The 21,941-nt window shown below is 35.1% G+C and overlaps 2 protein-coding genes, 1 long non-coding RNA gene and 1 pseudogene across 3 annotated transcripts; 2 read left to right on the forward strand and 2 right to left on the reverse strand.

Annotated features, from left to right (window-relative positions):
* Window positions 1-8,696: 8,696 nt before the first annotated feature.
* LOC123882071 (extensin-2-like) lies at window positions 8,697-9,674 on the reverse strand. Its single transcript, XM_045930858.1, has one exon. It carries the CDS (start codon window positions 9,534-9,536, stop codon window positions 9,003-9,005), a length of 534 nt encoding a protein of 177 aa, XP_045786814.1. The 5' UTR covers window positions 9,537-9,674; the 3' UTR covers window positions 8,697-9,002.
* A 3,327-nt stretch (window positions 9,675-13,001) lies between these two features.
* Window positions 13,002-15,003, reverse strand: LOC123922249 (annotated as a pseudogene).
* A 663-nt stretch (window positions 15,004-15,666) lies between these two features.
* Window positions 15,667-17,032, forward strand: LOC123882072. The gene is made up of 3 exons (XR_006799689.1): window positions 15,667-15,810; window positions 16,337-16,349; window positions 16,788-17,032. It is a non-coding gene; the product is annotated as an uncharacterized LOC123882072 (long non-coding RNA).
* A 1,110-nt stretch (window positions 17,033-18,142) lies between these two features.
* Window positions 18,143-21,419, forward strand: LOC123882073 (COBRA-like protein 7). The gene is made up of 2 exons (XM_045930860.1): window positions 18,143-18,969; window positions 19,541-21,419. Exons 1-2 carry the CDS (start codon window positions 18,447-18,449, stop codon window positions 20,965-20,967), a joined length of 1,950 nt encoding a protein of 649 aa, XP_045786816.1. The 5' UTR covers window positions 18,143-18,446; the 3' UTR covers window positions 20,968-21,419.
* The last annotated feature ends 522 nt before the right edge of the window (window positions 21,420-21,941 follow it).

The raw sequence follows: 21,941 nt of genomic DNA on the forward strand, positions 1-21,941 counted from the left end.
TTTGCGGTTTCGGTTTGGATTGGTTCGGATTGCGGTTTTGCTTTTGGTTTGGTTCGGATACGATCACCCCTATATAAGTGTATGTTTGGAACACCTACAAAATTATCGTGAAATTAGAGCCAATGTTTATCAAGTTGGAAGCAACATTCTATCGTTCATGAGGAGAGTGAAATGGGAGAGAGGGGAGACAAAGAAAGAATATCTAGAGGAAGGAGAAAGGGAGGGGAGAAGAATAAATAGTAGATAGATTTTCAATCAAATCATACTTGGTAATGTGTCCAAAGATCATTAATTACCTATATGCAAGCGATAAAAGAGGAAATACAAAATAATCAAAACAAATCCTACTATATTCGGGGCTTAGGCCCTCATTTATATAAAAAGAAAAATGTTGTCATGTGCCTCGTTAAAGAATTAAAAGTAGAAACATCTTGAAACTTGTACATTTAACTTCTTAAACATTAAATTTTTTTCTAATATTAAATGTAATTTTCTATATTTAGAACCTTAATCATGCAAATTTACATGTTAACATAACCCATATAAAAAATCTTACTAGATGAACAATCTTGAATCGTGACCATCAATTTCGTGAGAATCGTAAAACACTTATCATTGACCCCAATTATAAAACATTCATTTATCAGTAGTGCTTCCCTTCCAAAGGCGATCACTGCATCTTTCTTGACACTAGTACCTAAAAAGGACAATCCTCAGGTTTTATCAGATTATAGACCCATTTGCCTTGTCGGTTGTTTGTATAAAATCCTTTCAAAGGTGTTGGCGGCTCGTCTAAAAAAAGTTATCGGTAAATTGATCTCAGATTGTCAAACGGCCTTTGTTCCTAATCGTCAAATTCTGGATGGAGTTTTGGTAGTGAATGAACTGATTGATTTTGCCAAGAGAAGAAAAGACAACTGTTTATTATTGAAGGTAGATTTTGAGAGGGCGTACGATACGGTTAATTGGAATTTTTTGGAGTATATGATGCGGAGAATGGGATTTGCGCAGAGGTGGCTGAAGTGGATGAGAGCCTGTATTTTTACTAGTTCAATGTCTGTGCTTGTAAATGGTAGTCCTACGGTGGATTTTGTTGTTGGTAAAGGGCTGAGACAAGGGGATCCGTTATCTCCCTTTCTTTTCTTGATAGTTGCAGAAGGTCTCACTCGCTTAATGCAGAAGGCTGTTGACAATGGCAATTATCATGGTTTTAAAGTTCATGATGACTTACAGTTTCACACTCTTCAATTTGCAGATGACACCGTTCTAGTAGGTGAAGGGAAGTGGGAGAATTTGTGGTCGCTTAAAACTGTGTTGAGAAGTTTCGAATTAGTATCGGGACTGAAGGTTAATTTTTACAAAAGTAAACTCTATGGCATTAATCTTGATGATAATTTTTTGTCCGCAGCGTCCTCCTTTTTACACTGTGAAGTAGAATCGATCCCTTTTCGTTTTCTAGGAATTCCAGTTGGAGCTAACCCAAGGAGAAAGGTCACTTGGAATCCTATAGTGGAAGCTATGAAGAAAAGACTTAATACTTGGAGTGGTCGAAATTTATCATTTGGCGGAAGAGTTACACTCATTAATTCGGTACTCTCTAGTCTCCCATTATATTTTTTCTCTTTTTTCAAGGTACCGGTGTGTGTGTTACAAGAATTGATTACTATCCAAAGGAGATTTCTTTGGGGAGGATGTTCTGATATTAAGAAGATTTGTTGGGTTAGTTGGGACACAATTTGCCTTCCAAAAGATAAAGGTGGTTTGGGTATAAAGAATCTAAATTATTTCAACCAAGCTTTACTTTGTAAATGGAAGTGGAGAGGTTTGTGTGATCATAATACCTTATGGACCAAACTATTAGAGCATAGATATGGGAGCTTGACTGATAATTTTTTGCACTCTAATCTTAGCAATGTCAAAGGTCAATCTTTGTGGTGGCGTGATATTATGAAGATTGGGGGTATTGAGAATGATGCATGGTTCAGGACTAATGTGAGCAATGACGCAGATAACAGACGATGGGAGCTTACTCAATCAGGTATTTTTTCGGTGAATTCGACTTACGAGTTCCTTCACTCTCGCGAAGTTGTTGTGGCTATTGATGAAAATGTAGTGAAAGCTTTACAACAATTATGGTTAAATGATGTTCCATCCAAAGTAAGCATTTTTGGATGGAGGTTATTATTATCAAGACTTCCAACTCGAATGGCCTTGGCAAGAAAATCTATCCTTGTTAATCCGCATGAGCTATGTTGCATTTTTTGTTTTGAAGAACAAGAGGAATTATCTCATGTGCTTTTTAATTGCTCTTTTTCTCAAAAGTTGTGGAAGCGGATTTTTAAATGGATGAATGTGGATTTCATCTCTTTTGATGACGGGTGGAAACATTTTTCCTCTTTTGGAGCTTTATTGAAAAATAAGAAATATGAAAAAGCTCGTCACGTTATTTGGTTGGCCACCACTTGGTGTATATGGCGTGCGCGTAACAATGTGATTTTTAGAGGAGAAGCTATTAATTGGAAAGCCTTAGAAGACAAGATTATTTATATTTCATGGTTTTGGTTTATAGGTAAAATAGCTAGTAAGTCTTCTTGTGTTTTTTCAGATTGGTGTAAGGATCCTTTAAATTGCATTATTAGCATGTAATGGTTGATTTAAGAATTGTAAAGGTTGGGTACCCCTTGTACTCCTTATAATTCAATATTTGCTTATAAAAAAAAAAATAAAATAAAACATTCATTTACATAAGTAAAAAACCAAACAAAAGATTGATTCATATACAACATATAAGGCTCAATTAAAAAAGACAGATAAATTTGCATGATTTGCTTATGTCTTGGTCACGAATTGACCGTTTACTTTGAAATGCAAGCTGATTAATATCGAAGCCAATTTTAACTGAGCTTTACATTATACTAGTATATTATCAATCGGTTTGACTTCAAAAAAAAGGAAGGAAAAAAAAAAAAGTTTGGTTTGACTAAATTTTGCGGCTCGAACATTACAATCTTATTTGATCTCTTTTTGTCTGTTTTATTTTCTTCTTTTCCGTCTATATATATAGCCAAAAAATGTTTCGAAGATTTTGCGTAGATTGAGAAATATTTAGATTGGATTTTCTTGTGGTGGAAAAAAAATGTTAAGAAGATAGTGTATAAGTTAAATATAAAATTTATATTACATACAAAAATGTTAAAAAGAGAAACATGTGAATTAGGCAGAAAAAAAATGAAGGACAATGCAATATAATCCAATATATTTCGGATGTTAATTATCAATTTGAGATTAAGGTGGTGAGACAAAAAATTCTAGGAGCTGATATGTTGAGTGTTAAGTGTGGATGGTTAGGTTTCATATCGACTACGAGTGAGAAGAATATTGGATATATCTAATATCTTCAGGTTTTGGATGAAAACATGACGTTTCATTCTCTTGTGGTCATAGGATATTGACACTGTTGTACGTTTCTCTCACGCTCCCCAGATCGGACTCCCCAACAAATGATATAAGAGTCTAAATCTAATTGGTGGGAAAACATAAGTGAATCCTAATATTAGATCAACTATATGATGCGAGAAGTCACACACTGAGGGTGTTTTAGTGTGAGTTATTAAATCTAACTGCGACTTTGAATAGAAATAGTCTTGAATATATAAGATATATGTGATCCATATATCTAATGTCTTAAAATTTTAGGTGAAAATTTGCCATCTCCCTCTCTTTTGGTCAACTTGTTATTTCTACCCAAACTTCCCAACACAACAAAACAAAAATATAATAGAAAAAAAAAATTGACTTGTCCGTGACTTTCTTTTCTTATTTCTATTATTTAATTTCTTTAGTATATTAAAAAAAATGAATAGATTGGACAATTGAGGCCACTTTGATATCACACTTATTTGAGTAACATTTAATCATATAATAACATAACATTTTTTATATTTAGTTTTTTAAAATGAACTGCAAGTTTAAATTAATTTTATGTGCGGTGTACTGGTATCAAATGAAGCTCTATACCGAATGTAAAAATTTACTACTTAAAATGTTTAAAGAGTATTTCGATGACACTCGTTAATATTTTCCTTATATTTTTCTTAAACCGTATAAAATGGTAAAATGGGTCATTTAAAAATGAATAGAAGAAATATACTACTCCCTTCATTTTTTCAAGTGTCGTTTTAGAACATAACACACGTGCCGGAAATAAATAGAGTAACAAATTTAAAATCATGGTTTGAATACAAAGCTAGGAAATCTATAACGGCAAACTTTTCCCCAAATTGTTTCTGTTGTGCACAAATAGTAACAGAAGGTAATAATAACGAAATTGCAAACAATAAGAACACAAGAAGTTTGATAACGGAGTTCCCCTTAGGTACGTCTCCGGCTGCAGAATTCGCTACAGCTCGTTTCTATTAGATGAAAGAATGAAATTAGGGTTTCAGTGTTACAAGCGGTATATATAATAATAAGAGAATGTCGAAAATACCCCTGCACCATACCGCGGGGTTCGCTTCGCTCCGCTAGCTCAGCTCCTTGGCCGCCCCCAGCCTCTTCCTGATGCATATATGAACCATACTCAACAGTTTCTGCCCAATTTTATGAAGGTACAATAAGTAATAATTGAGCTAGATTTTAGTCTACTTACAGTACCATTGATCTCAATAAAAAGGAAAACTTTGACTAACCATTAATCAGCTTCTTTATTTTATTTTTTTGTGCAGGCAAAGTTGTAAATTTCACTAAAATTTAAACACACTACGAAGTTTCAAGTCGTCCACTTTTTCTTTAATTTAGTAGACCAAATTTTATAGTACACTTTTATTTGCATAATTATAATTTTTTACAAATATTGAATAAGTAGACACTATTATAATTTATGATTTTTTTCTTACTAAAAAACAAATTAAATAATTTTAATTGATATGTACCAACGTTGTAAAATAATTTTACACTGTCAACTAATATCAATCATATTTTCCGCCACATCACCCCACTTCACCCCACTTTCTTGATATGATATGATAAAATAATGATTGTTTATTGGACGATTGTGTAAAACTATTTTACACCGTCGATGCATATCAATTAAACTTGTGCACAACTTTTATTTCCAGTGATTTTTAGCTTTTTTTGTTGGTAGTAATTTCTAGAAGAAACCCCTCCTTGTGCTAACTCTTTCATCAGAAATTTTTAAGCAGGAGAACTATCTAGGTTTCATTTCATTAATTATTTAATCTCATTTTGATTAAACATGAATTTTCCAATCCAATACCATTCGTGTTTATAACAACCAAAAATAGTAATAACTTTACATAAAACGTCCTTTTCAACTCCAATCATAACTAATTAATAATTCATATAGTTTACATATAGTTATATCATTTATAGTTATATAATTTGGTCACTGAGCATGTCACTACTTAATTGGGAAAGGTTTCTGCAGTGGAATAACAAAAGCAAACAAGGAAGCAGGGAATTGGGATCCAATGAAATGGAGTTACCTCATAACAAAGAGAAAATTACAGGCCTTAGTATTCTTTTCTTTGCATATCTCATTTCAATCTAGCATAGTAATAGAATACTGGTACTTGTCACTGCAAAAGAATCTATCGGCCATTACATAAAGTTAAAAATAAAAAAAGTACAATGCAAACATAATTGTAGTAATCTCTTTGTATCTCATCCTAAAAGAATTGAAGAAAGCTTCTAGACCCTTCTTTATTTGTGCCATGTTCCCTTAGTAAGATATCTAATGATCTTTCAACTATTTGGGCCAGAGTTGTTCCAATTGGGCCAAGTTTGAGGGATCTGTATAGGAGGAAATTTATACACCTCTTGAATATTCACTTTGGAGAATTTATTTTAGCGCGCTCCTAAATTTTTTAACGCGCTCTGCTAAATTATCAAAATATTCATGTCTACTATTTAGGCAGCGAACACAATCTGCTAGATACGTAGAGGATGAGAAAACAATATTTAAATTCCACAAGGTTTTAGAACGTCACACCCTCTAGAAACTCCCTGAGAAAAATTTGAATGTTTTGTCATCCGCTGCATAGGTAGCGGACAACTCTGACACATATAAACAAAGAAAAAAAAATTAAGATTTGCATTGCAACTTTAAAGTTCAATAGAAATATTTTTATTGATTTAATTACAACAAAAATCAAAGTTACTGTTCTGGACTGGGCCAAGAGCTGGCCCAATTACCCTCCTGCCCGGAATTTGGGCACAACCCAATAAGGGGAGGTCCCTGACCACGTCAGCACGTGACGTGGCCTCCACGATGTAACGGCTTCACATCACGATAAGCGCGTGCTCAGTTATCCAACCGCTTCTTCAGTCATGAAGCTTATCCATTACCCACATACAGTGGAACAACTCCAACCAAGATATGGGCAAATAACTGTCTCCCCTACGATACAGGGACTATCTTGGCAGTTGAGTCTATTGAGCCGGTTCATTCTAGCCCATTAGACCAACCTTTGGCTCAGCGCCGGGGGCAACTATATAAGCTCTCCTATACAGGAGAGCCAGGTATTCTATTCTCTACACTCTCTCTTCTCTCTAGTATCTCTTGAACTCTTTGCTGACTTAAGCATCGGAGCGCCTGCAGGTACAACCTCCCTCCGGTGGACGAATTGCTGCTCAACGAACTGACCATCACCTATTCTGATCAACAGGTTAGATCAGTTACAATAGAGAGAAAAGTACATAAAAAATTCTCATTCTAAAATACAAAAGTTATGAATGAAAAAAAAGAGGGACTAGGGGGCGCAGACGTTGAGTTTGAGTAAAAAATATTGTCACTCACTACTTAGAAAAACGAGAGTTAGTTTGGTAATTTCAAGGGGCGCGTGCGATTTTTCGAGAGGTGCGAAAAATAAATCTTTATTATTTTATACTATGGCGTCATTTCTTTTCTTTGAGAGGTTAAACCAGAGGAGGCTCGCATGCATGTGCGAGGTGTGCGACGGCATAGGGCCTCAAAATTTTGAGGCCCTCAACTCAAAATTTTGAGGTCCTATAATATTACTTATATATTATTTATACTTATAAAATATCAGATGTATATTAATAGATTAATTTTTAGGCCCTAAAATAATAGTTATATATTGTTAATGTTCATAAATATCATGAGTATCAATATATTAGTTATCTATACTCGTAAATATAGTTCTAGTCCATTTTAATCTTTGCATAAAATTTAATCTTAGATTATGATGTTCCTTTTTGACGTTATATTCAAAGATAATTATTTTGTATTTCTTGTTCCATTTAATTTAATGTAAGATTTAATATTGATAATTTATATGTTTACAAGAATGTTTTTTTATATTATATGCAATTTAAATCGATAATTTTTTTTATTAAGGGGCCACTTTTATATTTTGCACAGAGCCTCCTAAAACTCGGAGACGCCCCTGGGTTAAACCATGGCGGACATCAATTTTAAGGCACATACGGCAGGGAGTACTATATAGGATCGGGATATTAGCTTCCTTTATGGCAAGAAAGACATGTGCTTTTGGCTCAATATCAGATTGGGATGCATCTCACGCACCACACTATGTTCATGTCGAATTCTTTATTTGTTTTTTTCAAAGAAAATATTATAACGTACATAAGCTGGAGAAAGAAAAAAAAACTCATGCTGCTTTGAATGCCTCCAATTGTGAACCCAGTTTCTTCCACTTTCATATGGCACCACCCGCAACCTCCATGTAATCCCACCTACTCATCGACGCTGACACTGCCCTGATGCAGCCTCACACCGACCACCAGCAGATGAAAACCGGATGCACCTCAAGATTGACCAAATTTCATGGCATGGCATCCATGATGGTCGATGATGACGTGCGGGTTGATGCAGGACGAGACAATGGGGCAAGGCCAATGGGTCGCGATTCTCTTGAAATGTCTGTGTTTGAATGTGTTTTAATTTGTTTGGAAAAATACTTAAATAAACAAACACGTGGCATGATCTACAGCGTGAGATGTATCATACAGAAGATCAGTGAAATTAAGCCAAATGCACTATACCTTTTCCGCCATAAAGTCAAATAATTCCTATGGGATTAGGATTAATTCCCAACCCGTATAATAATCTAACAGCTCCAATCTGCATTTACTCTTGTTTTAGGATCGATGATGTAGCCTATATATAACAGTAGAAGTTAGGAAGAACCGCAATTGTTCAAACTTTCAGCATTTGTAAAAGGTCAAAGACATTTTTCCATGCAATACGGAAATAAAATGTATAAAATACATTTGTAACGTTAATGTAGGGTCTCTAATTTATTGTAGAGTAATATTCATTGGGACACAACACAACCCGTTTATCATGCTCCTGCAAACAACAGCTAGCTAGGGGTCAACATGTGAGCCAAACCTACTTGTGGCACAAAGCAACACCCTCACTCACCAAGAGGTGACTCTTGTTGCATAGCGAGAGAACAACCCTAAAACTTTGCATGTTGTTGAACATATATGGACTAGTATTTGGTGGCAATTAAATGAAGTTTAAAATTAATTAACCCCATAATTGGAATAAAATCTTTCTTCACTTTTATTGTCAAGTCATCCACAAACCGGAATCAAACACACTTCAATTTTAACTAGCTTAAATTCATGTCCAAAATATGACTCAATTTAACTAGTATCGATCACAAACAACAAAGAAATGAATGAAATTGAGTAAAGCATTAATTTATTTCTTCAATTTATTGTATCCATGCATATTAATTGTCAACAAAATGCAGATGATATATCAATATATTCTATTATTACACTAGAAATTCATAGAGAAAATTAACATATTCTTCTATTACTTCGCATATACATACACGTGCACATCCCTGCTTTGCTTCATGGAGGGTAAATTGGGAATTTCGTGATGTCTTCCTCACTCTAACTAACACTTCCCTGAGAATTTTCTAGATCTGCAAACTAAGCCGTTATTCCGATCCTTTCCTTTTTTGCTTCATTTTTTTTCTCTATCAAATCAACAAAAGCAAGAAAGATGATGAGAGAACAATTGGATTGAAGAGAGAGGGAGATAAAGGAGACGCGGCGGAAGGGGGCGGTGGACTGTAGTAATAGAAAGGAAAATAAGGAACAATCGGATTAGGTGGTGGTGGTGTTGGACCGTAGTATCTGTTACTAGGTGGTGGATAGTAATAGTAAGTACCACCTCCTCCACCTCCGCCGCTGCCGGTGGATGAAGGTGGAGGTGGAGAAGAGTAAGTGTAAGAATGAGACGGTGGAGGTGGAGAGTAGTAGTAACCACCACTTGATCCACCACCGGAGGAAGTAGGTGGAGGTGGAGGGGGAGGACAGTTGTTTGTTGATGAAGGTGGCGGTGGTGGTGGTGGAGATGGAACTTGGTTGCAAGGGTTATCACAAGCAGCACACATTGTGCACTGGATCTGTTCCTTGGAGGTGGTTTTGAGGTGGTGATCTGGTGTTGCTAAATGCAGACAGACATTGGTGAGTATGAACACAACTCTTATGAACAATGTTATTGTTTTCATCGTTGATGAAGATAGTGTGGTAAGGGAAAGTGTAGTGTTTGAAGTGTTTGTTGAGGAAAGGAAAGTGGGGTGAATGAGTGCAAGAGGAGAAAGGTTGGGTTGTGAGTTGTGAGTTGTGACTAGGACTCTTACTTTTCAACCTAACATTACACTACCTTTTTAATCTCACTATTTGGGACCAGGTTTTGAGTGCACTGGATCCTTCCTCACTACATTCAGCCACATGGGTTGATATAAAATATAAACTTTAAAATTTTAACCGTCTCATCTGATTTGGAAAGTCTGTATTTGTTGTTTATATTTAAGTTTGATTGCACTGAATCCATGTCCAACAATTCGAGATCCTAAATATACAAAATATCAAATTTACTAATGTCACTCAAAATGTTTTATATGTTAAGAAGTTTTATTAAAGGTGTTCATGCATTACTTCATGTGACATTATGATTTTTCTAAGTTGATGTTGGGTCAAATAGAACCTCAAATTCAAGTTTTGCATTGATTAACAATTTAAATTTTTATATGTACAGTGCTGATTAATTTTAGGGTACGATGCACAGAAAATATTTAAATTTTAAACTAGTGCCAAACTTGCTTTTAACATTTTACGTGATGTGGCATCAACATGTGCAAATCACATTGTCATTTAACATAATACATCATCTTTAATGGAACTATTTGATCTAATTCAATTTTCATGTGTGTATATTAGTGTATGCACTTAACAACATGGTAAAATATGCTCACTTTTTTTAATAGTCCACAACCATCACTCTATGCATTCAAAATATCGGTGATTGTTTGATCAAAACTGAACAATTTAAATTTAAATCTGGTGTATTAAATTACAAAACAAAAGTAAAATATATGTTTCTATGAATCGATTAAACCCAATGAGCCTATGAGACAGTCATCCATCGATGCCACGAATGCATGATCACGGTTAAGCTGGAATCCAATTTCATGGTAAACGTAGGCACGCACGCTGCAGGCTGCACAAGATGAAAAAATAATAACGGACTTATTGACACAATGGCACAATATTATAAAGATAAGATGACACCGACCAACACGTTTGAATAACTAGCTAAGACAGTCCTTAGCCACTTGCTTGATTGCTGCCACAAGAAAAAGAATATAGTTTTGCTTTTGTTTGTGACTTTGTTCCAGAAATGTCATTGTTGTTTTTACTTTTATTATTATTACAATTAAAATGTGAAATAACATACATAATAACATTGGACGCATTAGGTGTTGGGTACAAAGTAATAAAGTCATAGTAATATTTGGATGGTTCTTTGCTTTCTACTTTTTTGTTCTATTGATGATGGTGGTACGACAAGAGACGTAAGGTGGATGCAACGTACCTTCACAGAGTACTTCTGTTGTTAGGACCAGCTACGTTGTCTTAAGTTAGGGTATCTCAATTGCAAGCTATTTTCTAAAGACAAAAAAGAAAATTGGAGAACGCAAGAAGATGGTCAACTGAGCCATGCCTATTTCTTTTCCAATTGAACATCAAAAGATAAAAATAACTTACATTGGGTATTCGATTTCTACCTCCACTAAAACTAACAAAAATTAACAATACTATTATTAATATTGATTGTTTAAAAAATCCAAGTGTTTTGCGGCCAAATTTGAATTTTAGAGATAGTTGTCTCTAAATTCAATTTTTGTAGTAGTGTACAAAGCACTGAGTTTGCCTAAAATACCAGGAGAATGACATATGAATTAGAAAAGAGGAAACAACATGATTATTACTATTTTTTAGCTTAAATTCAATTTTCACATTTATTTCATTTTCCCCTTGCTCGATTTTAAACCCTAAATTTACTATCGTTCAATTTTGGCTCCCCAAGTTTCAATATGTAAGACCATCTCCAATGGTGTAGTACCTATTAGGTACTCATGATACTTATTAGGTACTACCATTGGAGCACAACACATTTTAGTACCAAATAGGTACCACTTCTCAAATAAGCACCCTCTCTCTCATAGTACTTAATAGAATTTGTGGGACCCATTTATAAATATGTAGAGTTATTGATGAAATGTGTAGTTATTTGTGGGACTGGTTTAGAATTTTTTAAGAGGTGCTGGGTTGGAGAGATTGAGTACTTATTAGGTACTATTATTAAAAAATTATAAATGAGTGATGTGTACACGCGGGACCCACTTAAGTACCCAAAATTGAATTTCTCCATTGTGGATGCTCTAAGGAAATTTCTTTTGGCACCCCTAAGTTTTCTCACACTCTTATGTTAAATTACCAAAATACCTCAGTTTACTACTTAAGCAACGGATTCCGATACTTATATAGCGAATGTGTAAAAAGTATTTGAATCGAACTTTGTTTTAAAATTTCACGAACACCCAAATGTTAAGAGAAGAGGAATACAAAGAGAGAAGACAAAAAGAATCTAGGGTTTCATTACAATGAACAAAGCTTATGAGTACATGACACCTCTTACGATATATGATAAATACTAAATAGACTGAATTACTAAGCCCAAGTCCAATTGCAACAAAAAACCCAATTATATATTTTCATATAATCTAAAACCAGAACCCCCCTTGAAATTTTTTAAATATTTTTTCCATCCGCTAGTAGCATACCGTGTGAAAACATTTGCTATTTAAGTAGCGAACTATACCCCACGTATATAACCCACGTATATAAGGAAACACACCATCTTCCCTCCCTATTCCATCAATTTAAAAAAAATGAAAAACACTCTAAAAAATTCCAAAACCCCAAAACGCAAAACCAACTTCAATCCACCGTTTGAAAAGTAATTTGTGGTTAAAATCTACTCTAAACCAACTTCAAACATGTTAGAACACATTTGTTCGCATTTGGTAGATTTGATTTATTTTTACGTTTTTTTGTTGTTGCTGGAAATTTGTATAATCTGCTACTAAAGTAGCAAACTGGGTTTATTACCTAAGTAGCGGATCGGACTGATGCTGGATTTTGTTTTTTAAGTTGTTGAAAGTTGCTTGTTCTGATGTTGTTTTGATATTTGTTCTGAGATTATTTTGATGCTGTTAGATGTTTGTTCAGCAATGGGGCCTGCTTGGGAAAGAGCACACAACATGAGAAGTACTAGTTCCTGATATTTTTGTTAAGTATCGAGAGAAAAATCAACTCTAGTTTTGATTGAGCCTAAAATTAGCTTTGAAAAATGCAGTAATAAAAACCAATATTTAACCTACTTCACAGACTATAGAACCATTCATGGCACCTGCAATAACATGAATAAGCCATTTTAAAAAGAAAAATTATGAAAACAATAGTCATCAATTAAGTTTGCATGTAATCAGCATATGCAAACTTATAAAACAATAGTCATTCTTGTCGACGTGTCCGTGTTAATGTCATGATCGGTATCTATGTTAGTGATTCATAGAAAAAAGACATGTATTATACATTATTTGTATTTAATCATTCATTGTGGGGAAAATCACCAAATGTAGTGATGGGGAAAAAGTATGATATTTTAAAAACTAAGGTAAGGGACTATATTTTCGGATTTGAAAATAGGAGACTAAAATCGTGAATTAGTAAATATAAACGGATAAAGAAAAGATACATAGAGCATTGCTATCTTGGACTTGAAAGACTAACTGGTGGTAGATAGGAATCAGAAGAGGTGTCTCATTGGTTGGAGGATTTTGGTGGTTTAGGAACAGTGCAAAGACCCTCTAACATTTGAACAACTTTTGTCATGGAAGGTCTCATAGACATGTTTTCTTGTATACACCGCAATGCATCACTTATAGCACAATGAACCTTATCATCATCATGCTCATCATCTATTTTCAACTCTGGATCAAGTATATCTCTCACTTTCCCTTCTTCCATCATCTTAAAAGCAAAACGAGGGAAATTGAATTTCTCTGAAGTCTCATTTGGATCATAATTTTTCCTTCCACCAATTATCTCTAGCAAAACCATCCCATAGCTATATACATCACTTTTCTCTGATATAATATAGGACAGTTTCTTATCCACTCAGGTGCTAAGTACCCTCTTGTTCCTCTTAGTGATGTGAAAACATGGCTTTGTTCTCTGGTCATGAGCTTAGCTAAACCAAAATCTGAAACTTTGGCAATGAAATGATCATCTAGAAGTACATTTTCAGGCTTGATGTCACAATGAACAATCTTTAAGTCACATTCATCATGTAAATAAGCTAGCCCTTTTGCTGTTCCTAATGCTATATTAAACCTTGTATCCCAATCCAACATACATTCACTTTTTTTCTTCTTGAATATCCATTTATCTAATGAGTTATTACCCATGTATTCATAAACTAGAAGCCTATGAGTTCCATCTTCACAAAATCCTTTAAGCCTTACCAAATTAAAGTGATGAATGCTACCGATGATGCTAATTTCAGCTCTAAACTCTTTTTTCCCTTGTCCAATACCTTCTAGTTGCTTCACAGCTAATTCAGTCCCATCAGGTAGAACTCCTTTATAAACTGATCCAAAACCTCCTTGACCAAGCTTCACAGAGAAGTTATTAGTTGCGACTTCAAGATCTTTATAGACGAAACGAAACGGATTGGCATACAGGTTAAATTCTCCAAGACAGTGTCTCCTTTGGAATTCTCTTGAGGTAACTTTTTTTTCCTGTAGTATTGAATCCCCGTGAAGTGCAGAACAAGCAAAGTTAATATGACAACGACGACGACAACAACAACTATTATGTGCTTATTCCTGCTTCCACTTCCATCACTTCCACTTCCATCCAAGCTCTTCAAAGCATTGCTGATTTTCATTATCTCCAATCCATTCATAGTTGCATTTGTAGTGCCTGCCACTGTATTGGGACCGACACTTACTGTCAAAGTATTATCCGATGAGGCATTGGAAACAAAATCCTTATAGTAAGGCAAAGCCAAGCACCAGTCATGGACGATAGGTCAAGGCCTACAATAGCTATATCAGTATTTATGTATACATTGAAATATAGCTCATTCATCACCTTGCTAATAATATTGCAAAAGTGAAGCCGAACAAAATAGGAGAAACGTGGATCCACATCAAAGACCCAAGTAATGTTGGAATTTGAACCGTTGGGCAATGCTTCAGCAGTGGCATAAACCCAATTAGGTGCCGTCTCAGCGGTAACACCCGGTCGATACCTAATTCTTGAAGGGCTAGCGGAGACATTAATGACCGAGTTTTTCATATGGAGATACTTCTGATCATTCTCCCAAGTCCTTCCTAATGTGTCGTTTTCGGCTGTGAGCAAGGTTCCTCCTATGTTCAATCGGTATACGGTTTCGAAAGCAAGTTTTGAAAAGCCATTAAAAGGGGAAAATGAACTAAGTGCCAATGCCTGGTCGACAAACAAGTCATCCGGCATAGACACAACTTCAATTGCATTCAAAAAAGCAACCGAACCATTTGAAGGAATGAAGGTTACAGTCAAAGTATCAGAGGTTACATTGAAATGAAGAGAGTGTGGCCCAGATTAAGATTATTACGTGAAACTCATAACTTAAAATGGATAAGTTAAAGTTTTTAGCGTGGTTGCAATGTAATGTAAACACGTTTTTCCGGGATACTATTACTGATTAGGCTATCAAATTAGAGTACCCCACAATAAAAAAGAAGTTTATGAACGAGGCTTCAAGAACTAGTGTGTTGACCCGTAACGATACGCTCTCATACGTCATCGATACTATTGAAGAATTATTTGATTTTATTTTATAAATAATTTCTTTAAAAAATTCCGATACGGCGACGACACATTGTGATAAATCGTCGACGCGTTTCCGATACACCAGAAATATGCATGACTGTTCATTGCATCATTGTCTCTTGATGAACAAAATTTGGAAGCTGCTTAATTTAATTATATTGGTAAACGAGTGATCTATAGGGGCGGCCTAGGCCCATGTGCGACATGGGCCGTGGCACAAGGTCTCTTAAAATCGAGGGCCTCAAAAAAAAATTTATAGGGTAGTAGTATTAGTAAGTTAGGGGGTGTAAAAATTAATTATGTATGTTAGAAACTGTTGTAAAGGCCCAACCCAACAATGTTTTCCTAACAAAAAAAAAACAGCAATAGAAGAAGCCAGCTTTTTGTGTTATGTGTTTTTGCCTTCTTTCTGCGTTCTGCGTTCGCAAGTTCTTTCACTTTCAGAACCTACGACCTGCCTCCATTAATTCACCACCAGGCCGGCGTCGACCTGCCTCCTGCCACCATCACCAGGCGTCGGTTAACCACTTAACCTCCTTCCTTCTATTCTCAAAGGTAAAAACTAAATTTTACAAGTTAGGGTTTCTAAAATTTGCAATGTAAAATCACAATTTTGCTATTTTAATTGTGTTTCTCAATTCCCAATTCCCATCATTCTTTTTCTCCCAAAGTTAATTTTGCTATTCTAGTAATGATACCAATAGTGTTCCCATATAATTAGTTAATTACCAATAGCCGTACTGTAGTTATGCAGTATAATTACCAATAGTGTTAATTTTGCTACTGATTTTCTTTTAATTTCCACTAATGCTGAAACTATAGTAGCTTAGCTATAATGTTAATCACAAATCCTACTCCCATTCTATGTAAACATGTGATTCCTTCCAGCCGGAGATTCCTAGTTTCAACATGATAATGTTTTAATGTTTATTGTCCTATTTGGTTTGATAATGTGTTGTTCTATTTGGATTGTTTTAATTGCTAATTACGTTCTTTTTTTCTTTTTTTACCGGTTCAACTTCAATGTTGTCTATTTGGTTCTACTTCAATGTTGCGGTCCTGCGGAATCGATCCAGAACAGTGAGAATTTTCAGGTTCTATTTTTTTCCCTCAATGCCTCCTAAGTCACTTCCTAAGGGTAGGAAATATGATTGTGGATATGTAAAACGTAAGAAAAAGATAAGACTTGAGAAATTAACTCAATCTCAATCAGGAGCTATCTCTTAAAACGAGGTTTGAGCAATACCAACAATATGAAAGTATTTTTGGTTTCTTGTTTAGTTCTCAAAATTTACAATTGTTGGATGATGCAACTTTGAACTCTTGTTGTAGTAATTTAGAGGAAAGGTTGAAACATAATGAGCAGTTTGATGTTGTTGGGAAAGAACTATGTGTGGAGTTAAGGTTACTAAGAAATATGTTGCCTGGAGGAAAGATGGGGCCTATTGATATATTAAATTTTTTGAAAGGCATGAATTGTTTTCCTAATACAATTATTGCATATAGAATTTTATTAACTATTCCTGTGATAGTTGCCTCTGCAGAAAGAAGCTTTTCAAAATTGAAGTTGTTGAAGTCTTACTTGCGGTCTACCATGTTACAAGAAAGACTTAACGGCTTAGCATTGATAGCAATTGAGAATAATCTCTTGGATGACATACAATATGAAGACTTGATTGATGAATTTGCTTCAAAAAATGCAGCAAGAATGAGTCGATTTAAGTAGCAAGAGAATTTTTTTTTATAAGCAAAGTAACTATAATGTATTTTGTTGTTATTGTTAGACTATGGATCTTTTTTATGTTATTACAAGAATGATTATAATTTTATGTTATTTGCAATTTAAATCGATGATGATTTTTTTTATAAAAAAAAGTTATGTTTTTTTTTTTATTAAAAGCCCACTTTCATATTTCGCACAGAGCCCCCGAAAACTCAGGGACGCCACTGTCTATACCGGTTCAAAAATTAAGAAATTTTTACCCATCCAATACTTAAGTAATGGATTGAATCTGCTACCTCAACAACGGATAGAAGTATTTGTGTAAATTCGTAGGGCACAAAAAAAAGATAGAGTTGCAAAAGAAAATCTTTCAAAATAATAGTGCTCCCAACAAAACCAGGCCTATGTTATTGGCCAATGGGCAATGGCCCAAGGATGCATAGTAATGAGAGTTTCTTTTGCCACCCTACCAATTTTCTCTTGCGTCCTACAAAATTATTAAAATACTTAAGTAGCGAACGTTATAAAAATGAGAAATTTAAGGGAAAAAAACACTCTACTAACATGAAATTTTCAAGATTTTACATGTCAACTACTTATGTAGCGAAAGGGTAAAATTGAAAATTAGTAGAACGCACGAGAAGATTGTACGGTGTCAAAAAAAAATCTCCAAAATATTGGATCATTATTCATTGGAACATGCCATTAACCAATCAGAGAACATAAAGGCAAACACCAATCAAAAGGCCTATACTTAAAAGCTCCCTCCTCTTTCCGGCATCCACCATTTCAAATTTAAAGCACAAAATGTCTATTAGAGCTGTTGAGGACCGTTTCAAATAGATAAAAAAGTTGAGAACCATCCACCATTTCAAATATTATATATACTGGTATACATTAAAGTAAAATAAAAATTCAAAACCCTTTTTCTAGTCTTTCACACAAACTAAACCAAATTAAATAATACTACTATACTATACTATACCAATCTTTAATTAGGTTTTTGGAAATGAACGGCACGTAATAGCAATTAGCAACCCCAGCAACAAACCATACCCTGTCCTCTGAATTAATCAATTCATACACGACATAAAATAATTAATTAATTAATCAATAAAAGAAGATATAAACTATAAATTATTACCATATAAAAAAAAGCTTAACACGTTCTCACATCATTCATCACACCACAAATTACAGCTTCTTCTAAGCTGGACCCCTTCCATTTCTTAAACGCGTTTAACCATTATTCATTTTCCTTTTTCCAAAAAAAAAAAACTCTTTATTTATAAAATAATAAAATACCAAAATTTCATTTTTCACAAACAAAAATTGTCAAAGAATATCAAAACTCTTTATTACTAAAATAAATAAACAAACACTATATATACTGTATTTGATTTCTCTCTCACACGGTTCAAATTTCGAATTTCAAACAAACCAAATCCAAAACACAGACACTACAACGATGATATCGCGATTACCGAGTCTCATCGTCGTTTTAGCAACAATCATACTTTCAACGACGTCGTTTACCGATGCACAAACCGATGGACTATCCTGCAACGGCATATTCATCTCTTACTCTACCAGCACCGCACTACGTCTTCCTCCGAACGTCACCGACCCAAAGAAACAACCATACCGATTCGATTCGACGTTGACTGTAGTCAACAACGGTCTCGATGAGCTCAAGTCATGGAAAGTCTTCATTGGATTTCAACACAACGAGTTTTTAGTTTCCGCTTCCAATGCGGTAATCGCCGACGGTACTACCCTCCCCGCCGCCGTTGGAAATGGAACTGTTTTGGCTGGATTTCCTATGACTGATTTGAAGACTGCTGTTGAAACTGCTGGTGATTGGTCTCAGATGCGGACTCAGATCAAGCTTCTTGGTACTGTTTTTGGGGTGGCGCCGCCGGCAATTCCGTTGCCGTCTTCCATCAAACTCACTAATGATGGGTTCATTTGTGGGAAAGCCACCGGTGAAGGTAGCTCCTTACGTTTTTAGAGATTTTTAATTTTGAAATTTTTTGTTTGGGGTGAATTTTTGTATTTTAATTTTTTTGATCTGAGATTTGATTCAATTTGGGTATGATAAATAACGGTATTGATATTTGTTAAGTAATTTTATGTTTAGATTGACTTATTTAATTACATAAGTACTTGTAAAACTGTTTATCAAAACCTATGAAAACAACTTATGACCAATTGTCATTTGGTTCAGTCCACCGCAACTGCGATCGGGAGGGGGCTGGAACTACTTGATGCCAGAACCGACTCCGAACCAGATTAAACTGGTGGTGAAAGCAACAAAAAAAAACAAACAACTTATGACTTGTTTTTGATTTTTTGATAAAACTTATGACTTGTTTTATAAGCTGTTTTTAGGTTATTTCCATAAGCTCTTCAAGATATTTGTTTTATCTTTTACTATTGAAATAGTTTGTTTATGCTATAAGTGCTTAATTAATTAGGTTTTTATGCAAGTGGATGGTGATTTAGTTTAGGAGTTTGTGTAGTGTATGTATTAACTATTTTTTGTTTTTGGATTTGTGTTAGTATTAGAGGAAGATGAGGCTAAAGTGTGTTGCACAAGAGATCCAAAGTTCAAAGGAAGCATCACTACAGATGAAAAGTTTCTGCCTCGTCAGAATGGTGATCTTACTATTATGTATGATGTGATCAGATCTTATGATTCAAATTACTGGGCAGAGGTTGCTATTACTAACCATAATACTCTTGGAAGGCTTGATAATTGGAGGTTGAGTTGGGATTGGATGTATGGTGAGTTTATATTTTCAATGAAAGGTGCTTATCCGTCTGTTGTGGATTCTTCTGGTTGTATCTTTGGTAAGCAAGGTACATTTTACAAGGAACTTGATTTTGCTAATGTGTTGAATTGTGAGAGGAGACCTACCATTATTGATCTTCCTCCTACTAAGTTCAATGACACTGATATTGGGAAAATTCCTTCTTGTTGCCGGAACGGTACTATATTGCCACCATCTATGGATCCAAGTAAATCTGTTTCAAGATTCCAAATGCAGGTATACAAAATGCCGCCTGTGCTTAACCGGTCCGAGCTTTCACCGCCTCAAAACTGGAAGATCAGTGGATCACTTAACCCCGACTACAAATGCGGTCCTCCGGTTCGTGTTAGTCCTACTGAGACTCCAGATTCTAGTGGGTTGCCATTAAACAAAACTGTAATGGCAAGTTGGCAGGTTGTGTGTAACATTACAACAGCCAAGGGAACATCAAATAAATGCTGTGTCTCATTTTCAGCTTATTACAATGAATCAGTTATTCCATGCAAAACATGTGCATGTGGATGCCCCAGGAATGTGCCAAGAACATGTAGTACTACTGCACCTGCTATGTGGCTTCCCTCACAGGCACTCCTTGTTCCTTTTGAGAACCGAACTGCTCAGGCTGTTGCGTGGGCTAATCTGAAACATCTACCACTGCCACTACCAATGCCCTGCAGTGATAATTGTGGTGTGACCATCAATTGGCATTTACTTACAGATTATAATAAAGGATGGAGTGCAAGGGTCACACTTTTCAATTGGGGTGAGACTAATTTTGCAGACTGGTTTGCTGCTGTGCAAATGGACAAAGCTGCTGCAGGTTTTGAGAAAATGTATTCATTCAATGCAAGTTCCTTAGAGATAGACGGCGTGAATAATACGATAATAATGCAAGGTTTGGAGGGATTGAACTACCTTGTTGGAGAAACAAATGGAGCTGACCCTCGGAGAGATCCTAGAGTGCCTGGCAAACAACAGTCAGTAATCTCATTCACAAAGAAAACTACTCCTGGAATCAGTGTTGTTCGTGGTGACGGGTTCCCCACTAAAGTTTTCTTCAATGGGGAAGAATGCTCTCTTCCTTCTGTACTCCCAACTAGCAGTGCTTCCAGGAAGGGATTTCCCTATGCTACTTTGATGCTTCTACCATTGTTGCTATTCGTCTTCATGTTGTAATAGTGGTTATGTTACGTTTTATTTTGGCGGTTTGATTTTGGAGGTTCTGGCTTGCCATTGATCTGGACAGGATATTTGATTGATAGGTTGACCTCGTCACAGAAACAAAATGAGAAATATCAGTGGACTGAGTCGTGTTGCGGTAACATTCTTGCTTGATGTCTAGTTTAGATTCTTTCAGTTGACAGAATCAACTGATATGATTCTTTCAACCATGTTATTATGGTACAGAAGATTGTAGATTTGTGTTAGATGATAGAGATATATTACTTTTCTATTGAAAGTTCTTTAGTATTATAATTACTTTGTTTCTTTCTTGTTTAATGGCTTTTTGTAATTTTTGTGAGGGCATTATTTATCATTGTCACATACACTAAAATTATTACTACATGACAAGTGATTATTGGCACTTCTCACCAATGTATCTAAGGTTAAAAATGCTTTGTCGGTTATGATAATGTGACTGCATAAAAATGAAACTATTCGTAATTAAAGAGTTTCTTTGTATTGAATCTCTCGATAGAAAATGAAGAGTGAAAACGTACCTAACAATTTGCACTATGTGTGGTATTGTACCACATTTACCGATTTACGTGTCCCATCCAGGAAGAAATAATTTGCACTATGTGTGGTCGGGAATCTCGGAGAAATTAAGGAATTTGATTTGCATGTTTATGATCTGCTTGGTTATTTTGTCAAAATTCACGACATTTTTTCACATTGGAAATTAGTTGTTTTTTTTTTATAATTGATAGTTGTTCTGAGCCTTATGCTCACCAATATTCCATGACTCTCAAAATCACAACGTGCAAAATCTTCTCCTTCGGTAATGCCCTCACCCATCATCGATTAAGTCCTTAACAATCTTGATTCAAATGATGAGGTAATTTGTAATTGTCTCTTTGTCATCTCTCACTTCACGTTCTCATATTAACTAGAGTGTCATAGTGTTTATAATATAGTCTAAATATATT

This window comes from Trifolium pratense, linkage group LG4 (genome assembly GCF_020283565.1).
Source record: "Trifolium pratense cultivar HEN17-A07 linkage group LG4, ARS_RC_1.1, whole genome shotgun sequence".
NCBI lineage: Eukaryota > Viridiplantae > Streptophyta > Magnoliopsida > Fabales > Fabaceae > Trifolium > Trifolium pratense.